Raw genomic sequence first — 15,331 nt, forward strand, 5'->3', positions numbered from 1 at the left:
GCTTGGAGGCTCACTGCTGCGGTTTGTGTAGACATACCCAAAATGACTTGCGTGCTTTTGAAAATGTTTACTCCATATGCCTTTGATGTTACAATAGCTCATCTCTTCAAGATAAGAATAGCGTGGGTTGTGGTCTAATCTCTGCAGCAGATGGTTCTCATGTGTAAGGATCACATTAGTTCAAATGCAGACTGCAGGGGGACAATGTTTACTTGCACTTATAGAGGACACTGAGCTGGATACTTTTTTGTTGCTTTTGAGAGCTATGCCACAACCCAGAAGCAGCTCAATGTGGCACTCTGCCTCTTTAAGGCTGGGACTTCTGGGCTTGGCCAGCAGTAGGGAATCTTTTTGTTCCCCCTCACTACAATCTGGCGTGTGGACTGAGACCTGGGATAACAGGAATGTGGCAAAAATGTCAGGGCCACAGGCTTCCTTCCGTCCTTCCTTCCTTGACTTCTCTTTTCTTAACATTTTCCTTTCTCACTCTCCTTCCCTGGTTCCTAGGCTGCTTGCTAATTTCCAGTTTGTCTCCTGACTAATGCATTTCCTGTGTACAAAAGAAGAATAAAATTTATCTCAACCTGTATGTCTCTCTTCTTGTAGTAGAGAATCTGCAAGTCCAGAAAACTCCTCGCTTTGGGTTTGTCCACATGGTAGCTGTGTTTATCAGATCAGTTAGCTCACTCCAGTTAGCTTAACTTTATTCCACCCCCCACCTCTTAATGTCCATGTTAACAGAATTTTAAACTTCTAAATCATTTGAGTGGCTACCATAGGACCAGCTCACTTGATTTTAACGGAATTAAACTATGCCTACATGGGTATTAAGAGGAGATGGGGTTTAGCTGAATGAATATAACTCAATTGAAAAACACAAATTTTTGCCCATGTACACTGGGCCTTTGGGTATTACTGATGCTGTTAGGAAGTGTAAGGCTTGTATGTGGTTGGAAAATTGTAGTCTTGCCATTATACACAGCTTTCTGCATTATGAAGGGGGACCAAGCGTTTGCTGCTGAAACTGAGTTGCCTCTGTGACTACCTTTGTGCGTGGTTAACCAGGAACAAGTCTGGATTTATTGTTTGAGATGACACAGTTATGAACAAAACAATCCTATATCGGGTAGGATATGTGGTGGCTAGTGTGTGTGCATTCTACTCCTTTGTGGTAGTTGACCTCCAGAATGAGAAAAGGCCAAACCTATTTCTGCTAGTTGAAGGGTATTTACTTGAGCTCAAAATGAGAGAAACATTTGTTTTTGAAGCCAGAGTTCCTGGATTCTTGTTTCCGATGCCACACGTATAAAGTTAAACTGATGACTATGACAACAGATTTGTAATAAACAGACCAGTCTCCTGAAAATGCCAGACTGAAGTGTTCCTAGAATGTATACATAACTAAGGTGAGGAGAGGAGCTTTGAGTCGCTTCTTGAAAAATAGGCCAACCTGAACAAAACAGTGACTCTCCTAATGGCTCTTTCACTGAGTCTTGTTGATTTTAATAAAATCCAAGTACAGAGCTGCATTGTTCACTTGACTGTTTCCATCAACTACTCCTCATTTGTTTATGGGACTTTTTCTGACTTAATTGGCTCATTGTTTTTATTGAATAAAGCATGTTCCAGAATGTTTGTTATTTAAAGAACATATGCAAAAGAGGATGAAATCTAAAAAGCTGATAAACTTACAGACCATAGATTTCCATAATAGAAAATGCACTAGTAAAATATGGGTGGAGGAAGGAAATAGAGTATGCAAAACAGTGGAAAAACACAACAAGTGTTCTAGCTGTGAGACAATAATTATGAGGAAAGTGAAGGGGGGGATGGGCAGGGCTGCCTGGACGATTCAGGGGGCCTGGGGGCAAAGCAATTTCGGGGGCCCCTTCCATAAAAAAAAGTTGCAATATTATAGAATACTATATTCTTGTGGGGGCCCCTCCAGGGCCAGGGGCCTGGGGCAAATTGTCCCACTTGCTCCCCCCTCTGGGCGGCCCTGGGGACGGGGAAGAACCTGCAGACTAGGAAATAGCAATTCAACATGACTTTAAAACCTACTGAATTGGCAGCTCAGCTAAGTGAATAGGTTGTGATTTTTTTTTAAATGTTAAACTTCTGTAATAACCTCACTGTGAAATCTTGGCCGCATTGATGTCAATGAGAGTTCTGCCATTGACATCAAAGGGGGCTAGAGTTTCACCTATGGAATCAGCCCTGAGTAGGAAAGGAGAGACAGAGCTGTGTATCTAGACAGCAGAAACATGCTGTGTATATTTCAATTTTAAACTTAAGGGATTCTAACAATAGAACACTTTTTGTAATTGTTGTATGTCTCTCTCACCAACAGAATTTGGTCCAATAAAAAGACATTACCTTGCCCACCTTATCTCACTTTATTTAGACAAAGTTCAGGGTCCTTAGAAAATTGTGAAAAGACTGTGGTCTCTTTCATCATCAGTACCCATTCCTGCCACAGCCAGTGTGAGGGCACAGAGAGAGCATTTGGGGGGAAAAGTGTTTGGAGCTTTTTTAAGCAGTGCAAGAGAGGCTGAGGAATTTATAAACTCCATATTGTATGAATAGGGTGGATTTTATATTAATTGATTCTCATGCTTTTCTCTTCTTCAAGATCATGATACCTTCCGAGGTCAACAAGTTACTGAATGCCTTGTTGGAAGTGATCATTAGCATCAGCTCCCTTTTAAAAAAAGGCCAACATGTCCTTGAAAATCTTCCCATGTTCCTCCAAGCATTCAAAAGTGTTGATCTGCTTGACATCTCGGCATTTCAACAGGTATGTGTGTGATCTTTCATCCATTAGCTGTATTTATAGTGCAAGTATAATCACTTTTTTTTTTTAGAGGACTTCATTAAGGTCAGGTACTAAATAATGAGGAGGAATGTTGGGCAAAATCATAATGTATCCCATAGACTGCTGGGCAGTATTGCATAATTGGTGAGTTGAGCCTGTTGTACTCAGGTCTTGGTACGTTTGATGGTCTCTTTCATCACCAGTATCCATTCCTGTCACAGTCCAAGATTTTCCTGGTGATCCAAGTACTGCCAGCTCTTCTTGTTACCTAATTGAGATCACAGCCTAAACCGATATGGCAACAGGCTGTTTATTAATAATGGCATCTATTCTGTGTGTCATGGAGATAGCAGGGCACATACTACTAATGTTTATTTTATTTTTTAATTAAAAAGCCATTTCTTTAACCCTGGTCTTGCATAGTTTCTCCATCTACTACTTCATTATAATGAAAATGTTCACCTGTTGTAAATCACATAACTCATTTCTCCAAATGTACTGTATGGGCAGTTGATAGATCCATAGTGTTGGGTCCTTGATTTTACCCAGTGAGTGGTAATTGTCGCCTTGGTAGGAAGGAGGGTTTTGTGGTTAAGGCACTCAACTCAGGACCACTGGTTTCAGTTCTTAGCTCTGCCATGTGTTTTCTTTGTGACCTTGACTATGACACTTGAATCCCTCTCTGCCTCAATTTCTTATCTGTAAGGTGAGGATGATGATACATTCCAAACAGAGTGAGGAAGTAAGCTCTTTGTGGCAAGGACTCTGGCCATGTGTATGTACAATGGCTAGTACAATGTTGGAGCTATTATAAAATAATGCGTCATAAGAAAGGACTCCCCTGTCTAAGGACCAGATTCTGCTACCCTTTCTCCCACTGAGTAATACCTTATTGCAACAGATTGTCTTATCAATTTTGGTGGCACTACTTTCTGGAGTAAGGTGTTACTGAGAGTAAAGATGACAGCACCTGGCCCTAAAATTGCAAACCTTTAAAATGCCTCACTGGTAGGTAATGCATGCCTGCTTGTTACTACAGTATAATAGTCAATTCAAATCCCACTTAGAGGACAATATCCTTATCTGATGTAAATCAGCATTTCTCCATTTACTTCAGTAGTGGTATGAGCTTTTCCCATAAGGCTCTAATTTGTGTGACAAACTTAAAAAGTCGAAACGTTACTCAGACAGGCCTGCCTGTTTGTCTTTTAAAGCTTTTCTTTTATTCAGAGCTTTCCTGGCTGTTTTATAGGTTTGGTTCTTCTAATGCTCTGCTTTCCAGTGAGGCATTTGTCTGTATCAGTGTTTCTCAAACTGGGGTCGCTGCTTGTGTAGGGAAAGTCCCTGACGGGCCGGGCCGGTTTGTTTACCTGCCCCGTCCACAGGTCCGGCCGATTGCGGCTCCCACTGGCCACGGTTCGCTGCTCCAGGCCAATGGAAGCCGCTGGAAGCAGCGGCCAGTACGTCCCTCAACCCACGCTGCTTCCAGCAGCTCCCATTGGCCTGGAGCGGCGAATCGCTGCCAGTGAGAGCCGCAATCGGCCGGACCTGTGGATGGGGCAGGTAAACAAACCGGCCCGGCCCGTCAGGGGCTTTCCCTACACAAGCGGCGGCCCCAGTTTAAGAATCACTGGTCTATATATATAACCTCATGACCTTCCACTCTTTCTGGGCTGGCTCCTCAGCTGGTATAAGTCATTGTAGCTCTATTGAAGTAAATGGAGCTACACTGATTTACATCAACTGAGGATATGGTCATATCATTTTTCACATCAACTCATCTGATTTACAGCAGGTTCAGGGCCTTCTCAACTGTGAATAAAATATTATTTATTGGGCCTACCCCCCAAAGTTAATGATTTGATAGAGTTAATCTTTGAAAAATCTTATTTGATAAGACTCTGCAGAGAGAAGAATGCAACAGCAGAGGGGGCCACCTCATCACAGTTTTGTTCTCTCATTTACTGCTGCTTATATCATCCTGGACTGCAGCCCATCTCACCCTGAAGTTTTGTGTCTTTTCATATCTTCCAATTTCCTGATTACTTGTTCTAGCACAATCTTTATATTTTGCAGGGTTGTTTTTTTTAAAAACGTTTCCCCTGGGAAATTTATGCCTGTATCTGCCATCGAGCCTCCCTCTAAACACCCAGGCAAAAAAAAATCATTTAATTGTTTTAGCAATTCAGTGTCTACCTCTTTTGTCAATGAATTACCCATGTGATTTCTCAAAGGCCCTTCTATCTACATTACTGACCTTTTGTTCCTTTATGTACCAGGAGAAAAGTTATTTATCTTAATCTTCCATTCATTCTCAGGCTTTGTAAGCTCTGCTACTTTATAGCATAAGCCCTTTTACCCTTGATTATTTTGTTCACTTCTCAGCTCATCCACATTGGCCAAGTTTGTAGCCCCTGGTAATGCCAGATATAACCCTGGGTCATATCCTGAGACACTTTCCATTTCTCCCATGTTGCCTTCCTGATGCATTTTTATTACAGTGATTGTAATACTGAGCTGCTTTCTGTTCTAAAGTGCACTGGAGGAATATTTTGTAATGGATAATTTATTTGAGAAAAATCACTTTTTTGTTGGTGAACTGATCATGATTTTCACAAGTTTATTTGCAGATTAAAATCATTCTCTGAATCATTTCTGTATGTCATTCACAAACAGTTCGTTCTGAGTATTCAGGATTTTAAATGCAAAGCATTTTGATTGGGTCCTCAGGTGATTAAATGGTTAGTATGTTTCTGTCCCCTGATTGGGTGAGCTTAGAAACAAGATTCCAATGCAAAGGGTCATGATATGAATTCCTAATTCTTCGCCTTTGTTTATTCTGCAATACATAAAATTCTCTTTCAGTGAATGTTCATGCCAGCAAATTCTTTTGAGATCTATGGATGAAAGTGCTATATAAGAGCTAGTGAGTACTAAGATTTTAACCAGTACTCATTATACTTCCTCTAGATCAGTGAACATGCTTCTTTCACTTTGTGATAGACACATTTAATTTAAAAAGTTTTGAAAGGTACAGCCTCCAAGCTGACCATAACCTATTACATTCTTAAAGTGAAGTTCTGCTTTGAAGATTGACTTTGTAAAAATGATATAATCATGTTTCACACTTATTGTGTCCCAGTGATTTCAATATTAAACATGTTCACTTTATCAGATTAACTATTTTTTCCCCCATTGCTAGTCTTGCAAACTCAACTGAGATCTGAAAATCCAGCTAGGTTCTTTCTGACATGGGTATCTTCAATAGTGATAAATTTCAGGCAGGCCAAATGCTTGTTTTAGTTAGACCTTTGCAGCCTGACTGTCATCCAATTATGTCCTCAGTTCCAATTATGCAACCATATAGCCTTCAGTGGGATTGCACAATTGTGAGCACATAGTTTGAAAACTGCAATTGCACAAGTGGGCTGCTATTGGAACTTGGTTAACAACACAGTTGAAGGTGCATAAGCAGTCAGATCAGTCTTCCACAACAGCATCTGTTCTACAAGACTGATGACAATAAAAATCTCTCTTTCTTCAAGAAAGAGGGATGATTTGATTCAAAATATACATACACCAGGAGCAGATCGAATAAGAACATACCATTTTACACAATCATTTTTCAAAGTACAACTGCATTTTAATATTTTGAACAAATGACAACTGTTTCTTTGTAGCAGGCCCGTTTTCATGGCAGACATTCCCATCATGTAAAAAGATTCTTATTTTTGTTGTTGTTGCTATCTTTATAATGTGTGACAGTAGAGTAATACATTCAATCCCACTTCGGTTTTTGTTGAGGGAAGCAGAGTGTATGAAAAATGACAAGGTAATCCAGAGGTCTGCAATCTGATGGTCCTGATATTTCCATTCTTTTTCTGCCCAGTCAAGCCATGAAAATATGACATTTTCGAAAGGTTAAAGTAGTACATTATACTACCGTCTTTCACAGAGTATTCTGGCCATTAAAGTGGCGATATCTTTCCCTGACAAAGGTGAACATGAGAACAGAAGAGAGCACAACATGCATCCATTCTTGTAGACAATCTGAAAACTGTCATTTTGTTGACCTCCTTGGATGCAGTAATGGGGAAGAACATCTGAACTACTACTGCAGCTGTGAAAGTTATGACTGGATCGTTCAGGGTAACTGTTGTAATTGAGATTCCATTCCTTAGTAATTGTTGTTCTAGTTCCTACAGGGTGGGAAATCTAGAAGTTCCATTGCTGGATCCCTTCAGTCTTTAATCAGGGCAGTCTGTAAAGAAGAATCCTCTTTCTTCAGCAACACCAACATGTTCATTGACATGCCCAAGATCACTGAGCTCTTGGAAGATGATATGGCAAAATACAGCATTCCCAAAGACTCAAGTAAGAGAAACATCAATCACAAGTTGCATATATACATACTCACATTCAGAGTTTGCCATGCATTCTAAACCTTTTCCTCTTAAATAGAAATGTTGATATATTAACTGGCATTTCAGCTAGCTGACATTGCAATCCTGAACACAAGGAATGATTGATGAAAGGTTTTATTACACAGAAATGATTATGGAGACAAGTGACAAGCAATTCAAGTTATTTTGTTTTCTTGCATATAATAACAATAAATATGACTCCCCTGTCTCAGACAGGTCATATATATTGGAAGTTTATTAAATGTTCAAAATTAAATACATTATTAGATACAAGGTTGCAAATGTATAGTTATATACTTTTATTTTGTGAACTTGGTGTTATGGTGTTTTATGATAAAATCCTTAAGCTTCTGAATACAACCAGGGAAAAATACCTTTTTGTCTTTTCTTGTAATTGAGTTGTTGGCTACCATTAGAGTTAATGTTCCAAGTTGTCTGCACCCTGCTGCTATTCTTATATCGTGTGTGTGAGACTGCTTTCTAGACCTATCACACACCAACATTTGACTCTTTAAAATTAATTTCGGTGATCTTCCAGGAAAGGAATTGTGACTCAGAGAGGCATGATTCCATTGTTGCTCCTTGGGGGAAGGGTGGCGGTGATGTGGAAAATATCTACTTCTGGCTGTATGACTAGCAGATTGCAACATCTTCTCTGGGATCAGCTGTCCAAGCTGGCACACTGAACATGGAGCCAGAGCTCTTCCCACGCCCTGCCACCTACAGAGGCAGGGAGTACCAGTCACATAGCCTCTGCTTGTCCTTCTCCTACTAGTAGTGGAGTTGCAGAGAGGCTGCACAGGGGATTGTGTATGGGTCCTTACCTCTCCCACCCACTTCCCCCCGCCTTATAAATGTCAGTGGCCCTGGCTTCCAGTCCTGTGTGCTCACTACTGAACTTGCCTTATTGTCTTATAGTCCCACAACTGGACAACACTTTCATAAAAGTCCTAGTCTAAAGATTAGCTACAGTGCTCCATATGTTCATCATACTATCACTCTGGCCTGGCCACCTTAGAGCCCTTGTTAATTTTTCTCCAGTTACAGATCTTGTTTTGAGGGGACTACTTTCTTAAAGGGAGATTGTGGAGGAATAATCTGGACAAAGGACTGGGTTCTAGAAACTCCTTGGTTACACTCCTGGCTCTGACACTTGACATTTCTTGGGCAGGTCACTTGACATTTCTAATTCAGTCCCACTTTGTAAAATGCAAATAATAATACTTGTCTCCCTCATAGAGGTGGTGTAACTAGAGCTGGGTGAAATTTTTGTTAAATTTTTTTGGCAGGTACCAAAACGATTTGTGAATTCAGGTCAAATACAGCAAATAGTTTCAGCTGAAAAACCTTACAATTCTTGGGAAATGTTGAAATGATTTGTTTTGACATTTAGTTTCAAATCAACTTTTCAAAATGATTTTTTGTTGCTTTGGGGAGAAAAACCAAAAACTAAGAATTTTTAGAATTTGTTGGTTTGTCACCAAACTAAAAAATCAATTACTCACTGAGCTTTACTAGTGACATTACTTAATGTTTCTATAGTACAGTACACTGAAGATGAAAATTACTAGTAACAAAAAATACCCAATGTAAACTAAGCATAGAAATTTAGACCTGATCCTGCAAAAAGGAGCTCCTTGATTTCAATGGGGAGCCGGTCCACATGTTGTTGCTTGCAGGATCAGGACCATAGCTTGCAATGAGGTTATTAAGGATGCACATGCTTGACTACCAAATTTTACTTGGGTTAGGGGAATGGATTTTTCAGCTAAGCAGCTGAAATATAGATAGATAGACTAAAAAATGAATTAAACATCATACAGTTCAGTTACATATTTGCATCTATCTGCAGCTTTCTGAAATAAACTATGCTACCTTTCTTGATGAAGAGGCCCATAGACATTTCACTGTCACCCAAAAGCTGTCTTGTCAAATGGAAAAGACAGTCTTCTTTGAATGGCCTAAGAAGGTGTATAGCTGCAGATTAGACCTATGCTTGCCTTCTCTTGAGTATGGAAATAATTATCCGACTATTATAAATCCCTCATTGGTCTATAATTGGTGATGCTAGTCTCTTATACTTTAAAGAACTTTTGATCTGTATGAGAATTTATAGCAGTGACTCTTCCCTCTGCATTTATTTTATGTGTGTTTTGCCTGTGTACTTTGACTCCAGAACTGCAATACACCAATACAGCTTTTAGGACAGGGGCAGTTTATCTAGTGTTTTCACTAGTGACCTGGTCTACACTACACAATTAAGTTGCTGAATAAATCATCCACTTGCACCATCTTACAACAACCTGATTAAGTCAGTCTACACAATACAGCCTTCCTCCCGCCGATGTAAGTGCTCTGCTACACCAACATAGTAACTCCACCTCCACGAGAGGTGTAGGGCTTATGTTAGTGTAGTTAGGGTGACACAATGTCTGTAGACACTGCGTTACTTATATTGGCTTTTGGCTGTCTTGTCAATTTCACGGCTCTGTGTTCCTGGTAAGGACGCGCACCACTGACAGAAGGAGGGTAGTGTGTAATTACTGCGGTGGCTGTAAGTTGACGTAACATAGGTTAACTTAGGGCTGTAGTGTAGACATGCCCTAAGATTCTGTTCTCTTTGGGGGCTGATTGTTCTCAGCTTAAGTGGGAGTTGTGGATCCCCAGCTCCTCGCAGGTTCAAGCACTTGGTGAATGAACTACATCTCTCCAAAGAGCTGTAGTGATGGTTCAGTGAGAATTGAGGATTTTCAGCACCTTACAGAGGCCAAGCGCTAAGTTAAAGTCATAGGCATTATGTTGCTGAATAAATCATCCACTTGCACCATCTCTTAAATATGGTCTCTTTCTTTCTCCCTCTTTTTTTTACCACAGCTCCATTTTGCTTGCAGCTTTATCAGGAAATTTTACAGTCACCTAATGGGGCTTTGATGTGGACCTTCCTGAAGCCCCTGTTACATGGGAAGATACTGTACACCCCCAACAGTGAAAAGTTTAACATGGTGATAGAAAAGGTGAGTAGCTAAGGAAATGTATAAATCAAATGTCTGTACTTATATGGATGGTAGAAACAATGGAAAGTGTTTCCTTTAAGAAAATTGGCAGGGTTATTTTCCCCAGATGTTCATCCTGCTCCCACTGCACATACAAAATAACAATAGCATTTGTGTTTCAATTTACTCCGTTTGCATCAGTGTCAATGAGGAGAACTTGGCCCTAAGCTTTGCAGTCCCTGTTCAAGTGAGCCAGGAAAACCATGATAAAAGGGCTGTAGTGAGCCCTTCTGTGTCAGAGTTCAGGGGCTCTACATAAGTCCTCAGTGAGTAAGGGTTAACTTCTGCCCCACTTCCCCCTTCTTTTGCACAGATGCTCACAGGAAAGGCTGCATGAAGAACCATCTGTTACTTGTGTATTTGTACAGTGCCTAGCACAATGGAGTCCTGGTCCAGGACAAGGCTTCTAGGTGGTACTGTACTAAAGAGAAGAATGCCTTTGGGAAGATAGGCTGTACACCCAGGGTCACTGGACTGGGTTAAACCCCAGCCTTGAGTGCTTCTATGTTTTCTTTTTTATCCCATTAACTTATTTTACTTTATAGTATGGTTTTCCTGGCCAGTGCAGATGGAGCCTAATTGTGCTACAAAACAGTAACAACTCTGAATTTTAGATTATGGGTGGGATTTTCAAATAGAGTCAGGAGTCCCACGGAAAGTCAACAGAATTTGAGTGCCTAACTCTCTTAGGCAATTTTGAAAATCCCGCCTTTGTCTGTGCCTATCTGTGCAGTATATGGTATGTCTGTCATATCCCTCTCAGATACACACGATTGGTTCATGTAGTGGAATTGTTCCTGTAGTTCATCTAGTTTAATCTTGTGGGGTAGGGGAGTGGCGGGGAGGAGGGTGTTGTTAAGACAACTCTTATGAATTTTCCTGTCCATACTATACAAATACATGGTTGGCTGTTGACATTGGTGACTGCTTATATGACGAAAGTTTCTAAGATTGTTACTTGGCAGGTATCCTATATTTAAGAGTCCCAATCCCAAAGAGCATACGGTCAAGTTCACAGACACTCGTTTTGTTCTATGTTTGTACAGTGCCTCTCTCAGTAGGGTCTGTGACCAAGGTTCTTGGCACTATTGCAATACAAATAAATAATAACTATTATGATCTATTTTTAAAAGGGCTTGGTGGTCAGAGGAAATATTTGTATTTGTTGCAAATATTATACTTGTCATGAAATCTTAATTATTACAGGAATGGTAATTTAGGTCCATTTAAAATGTGAAATAAAGCATGACTGCTTGATAATGGTATACAAAATATATTTTAAAGATTGTACTGACCTCGGTTTACCATGGAAAACACTATGTTCTGACTTTTACTCTAAAAAGTAAGATGTTAAAATCTAAGTGAAATGATAAACGTTAGAACTACTCATTAACTTCACAATAGCCCTTTGTGAATCGGTGGTTTCTTAGTTTACAATTAAAATGAAGAACTTAGTTTGGGTGACAGGCTATATCCCTTGGTCTGCTGAGTTGAATATAATTCATTTTAAAACTTTAGGCTGATTTAAAAAAAAGGGACTCTTTTGATTTTTACAGATGTGAACTCTAAGTGGTGATAAAACTCTGTGTGCAAAATTGCATTCTGCATTACAGTGACACCAAGAATAATGTGTGGTAGAGATTTCCACGTTATTTTGCCAATTAGTATGCCACAGCCACTATCTTAATAGGATCCATGATAAGACAGATAAATCTTTCAGCACACGCTGAATCCTATTCTAGATCTTAAGTGAAACGAAGTCTACTCAGTAACAGCAATGAGATTGCCAAGTTATCTTAAATGAGACAATTTTACTTTTTTTTTTCCATCTTCTGAAACTACACAGATTCTATTAGATATTATAGCCCAATAAATCTATTAACATGCTTGGACCTCAGACAGTTCCATCAGCTCATTCAAGATGTCTTATACAAATAAATGCTAGACTCACCAAATTATCAATGATAAATCATCTGTTTATTTGTAAACATGGATCTAGCAGGTAGGTCTCTCCATCAAATCCATCTTTATTCTTTCTGTTGCACAGTCTTATTAATTATTATACCCTATGGAAATTAAGGCAAGCTAAATAATGATCAACAAATATCCTAAATATTGGTATTGAGTCCAAACCTGCACCCTTTACTTAGGCAAAACTGCCATTGAAGTAGAGGTGTAAGTTTCCCCTAACATGGACTGCAGGATCATAACCATTCAACTACTGTTCCCCAGGAGTAGCTAGGTACATGCTACAAAGAAGGGTAGCATTCAAATCTGTTTGCATTTCAGGATAATTTTCATGTTTTTGTTTCATAAAGTGGAATATCTCATCTCAAGATTACTGAAAACCATTCTTAGAATAAGTCATTAAATTTGCTTTCTACCTGTGATAAATAAACAATCCTGACATCTAAATCAATATTGACCAGTCAAGTTCACACACACAATAAATGCATGCCAATTGACATCAGCTTAGTTCAATGAAAATTTTTGTTCAATTCTGAGCCAATAGAAAGCGTGCATCTCTGATTCTTGATTGGCTCATCAGAGGCAATGTGTTTTTCTTGCCATATTCTTGCATCTCCATTTAGGATGATAGTTTAAAGAAAGAGATGTTATATTTAAGAAGTTTATAGTCATTGAAAGTTTTTTTTTCTAATTTTTCCGATTAAAACAGAATGTATGTTACAATACATCAAAACAATTCAGAAGTAAAAGTAAGAAAACAAGTCTGACAAACTCTTCCTGGTTTTGGATTCCTGCCGCCTTGCTTGCCAATCCTTAATATGAAAGGCAAAGCCTTTCTTTATAAATATCAAGCCTTCATAACAAGATAAAGAGGTTCTTATTCTACAACTTTAATCGGGTTGTCTCGTGAAGTTTGGCTTTGGAAAAAAACCCATTTGTTTCAACTCCCTTCATAATGAAAAATTATATTACAATGAGATGTTTTAACAGGCTGACAAATAACCTCAAAAGGATAGTTTCTAGCTCTACCTTATTCACAAAACTAGGAGACTTATAAAAGGATGAGTCTGAAGGCAATACCAGAGAGGACTTTTGGTGGAATTCAAGTCTCCAACCTTAGCCAAAGCTGCTGTCCAGAACATGTCGCGTTCTCAGCCTCCTGCAATCCTGGGATGGAGCGTGCTCAGTGTAGATAGGATTACCAGGGAGCTATGAAGCTCTAGCAAGTCTGTATTGAGCTTCTGCAAACTGTTTTGTTTCAAAGGGATTTTAACTTGGCTACATTTGGGCAGATTTTTCCAGGGACAGTAAAAGGCACATCCCTGACGCAAAGGCCAGTCCCTGCCCAATTTCATGTCCTTGCTCTAAGGCATGTGGAGGCTGTTGAGCTTTTTAAAGAAAAGGTAAACAATTTTTTTTTTAACACAGAGAAAATTTTGCCCAACCTTTTTCTAAGAAATAGCTGAACCATTCTGGCTGACGTTTTCCAAAAAAATCAGCCCCAGGCAGACACTTGACATGCAAAATTTCAGCCTAAGTGATTAAAGTTCGGCAAAGTTATATGGACCTTTAAACAAGGCCTTATAATGGGATACCAGCCCCGTATATAATGCAGCTGTCTTCATTCTTCAGATACATCTGCTGACCTCTGAGGAGACTCCCCACTGAACTCTTCCTTCACAATTTTCCAGGTCTTAAAGGCACAATAACCACGCAGTTCTTAACGGTCATGAAGTTCTTAACGGTCTATACACTTTCTCTGTTTTTAAGTAGAAAATGGTGAACTCAGACTTAAACATGTAGAATATGCCCAAACTTTAACCCTTATTTTATTCTGAACTGAACCTGAACCTTCAGGGTTGATTAAGCTACATATGTCCCAGTGATGGGCATCCCTCTCTACCCACTTTCCTACTTGTAATTAAGCCATTATGGCCTCTACCAGAAGATCTTATTCCCATATGGGCCACCAGCATCCCCTCTCTAAAGACTTAACATTGCCAGAGGGAAATGTAGTTGGCTGCCAGTGGCCATCCTAGCACCTCCTGCACAGCTAGTGTGGGGAATGGGTCACCAGTGACCTTTCCCAGGTTTTTTTGCTGCTTAGGCATATATCTCCTATAGATACACTTCCAGACTTTGTCTGAATGTAACTTTGTAGAAGGCACTTAAATGCTGCGGGACTGTGCCAAAGTTCTGCACTTTTGACAGGAAGTATTAGCATAAATCTACCCCCAATTCTAATTTGCAACTCAGTGCAGAAGCCCCTTTTGCTGGGGAATGCTATACATGACTACCTACCACCATCATTAGAGCATAATGAAGAGGTCTGATTTCTAAAAACAGCTATGACGGCTACAATATTAACTTAAGCAAAATTGATATCACAGCATTCTCTAACCTTGAGCTGTAGATTTTCCTAATCTGTTAGGCAAGGGGAAAATAAGACAGATGTTTAAAGATAGTTGAGAGGGAGCATAGTCTAGTGATTAAGTATGGCAATGAGACACAAGATTTGGTCCCACAGCAGTGATTTCAGATGGAATATGTTCTTTCAGTTGTTTTTATTTTCCAATCTGTTTGTTATGTTTAACCTTTATTTCCTTATTATTTAATCAGGCTTCTTAGCTTGACCAAAATACTATACTTAAGGTACTTTGAAATGCTAGTGATTTCCCCTAATGAGAAATTTGATTGATGTAGTGCAGATACAGGAATATTCTGAAAGTAGTGTTAATTAGCTGTATTATCCATTGCCAGTTTTACATGTTATATGTAAATATCTGTTTGGGTTTTTTTAACAGAACCAGTGGAAGGTTAATTGCCAAAACCAAACATGAACAAACACTTACATGTGTGTAAGGATGGGGCAGGGAAAGGGGCATAATTTTATTGGCTTGGAATAAATCCTAATGTTCAATAGCCATCAGAGATGGTGGGGTGGTATATTTCACTAGAAAAAATGATGCTGCAGAGCCTGGTGTCTCTCCCCCCGCCCCTCCAAAAATGGCAGTCTAAATTTTAATCAGGTTTAAATTATCTTTCAGAAGTGTTATCTGTAATAATACTGA

The 15,331-nt window shown here is 39.4% G+C and overlaps 1 protein-coding gene across 1 annotated transcript in view; it reads left to right on the top strand.

Moving 5' to 3' along the window:
• The window catches only part of ABCA13 (ATP binding cassette subfamily A member 13), a 268,723-nt gene that overhangs the window by 63,513 nt on the left and 189,879 nt on the right, over nucleotides 1-15,331 (top strand). The window contains exons 22-24 of the mRNA XM_065583912.1: nucleotides 2,633-2,797; nucleotides 7,012-7,189; nucleotides 10,114-10,253. Of these exons, the coding sequence (XP_065439984.1) occupies nucleotides 2,633-2,797; nucleotides 7,012-7,189; nucleotides 10,114-10,253 (483 nt within the window). The remainder of the gene's footprint in view (nucleotides 1-2,632; nucleotides 2,798-7,011; nucleotides 7,190-10,113; nucleotides 10,254-15,331) is intronic.

The sequence above is a fragment of the Chrysemys picta genome, chromosome 2, assembly GCF_011386835.1.
Source record: "Chrysemys picta bellii isolate R12L10 chromosome 2, ASM1138683v2, whole genome shotgun sequence".
NCBI classification, from domain to species: Eukaryota; Metazoa; Chordata; order Testudines; family Emydidae; genus Chrysemys; species Chrysemys picta.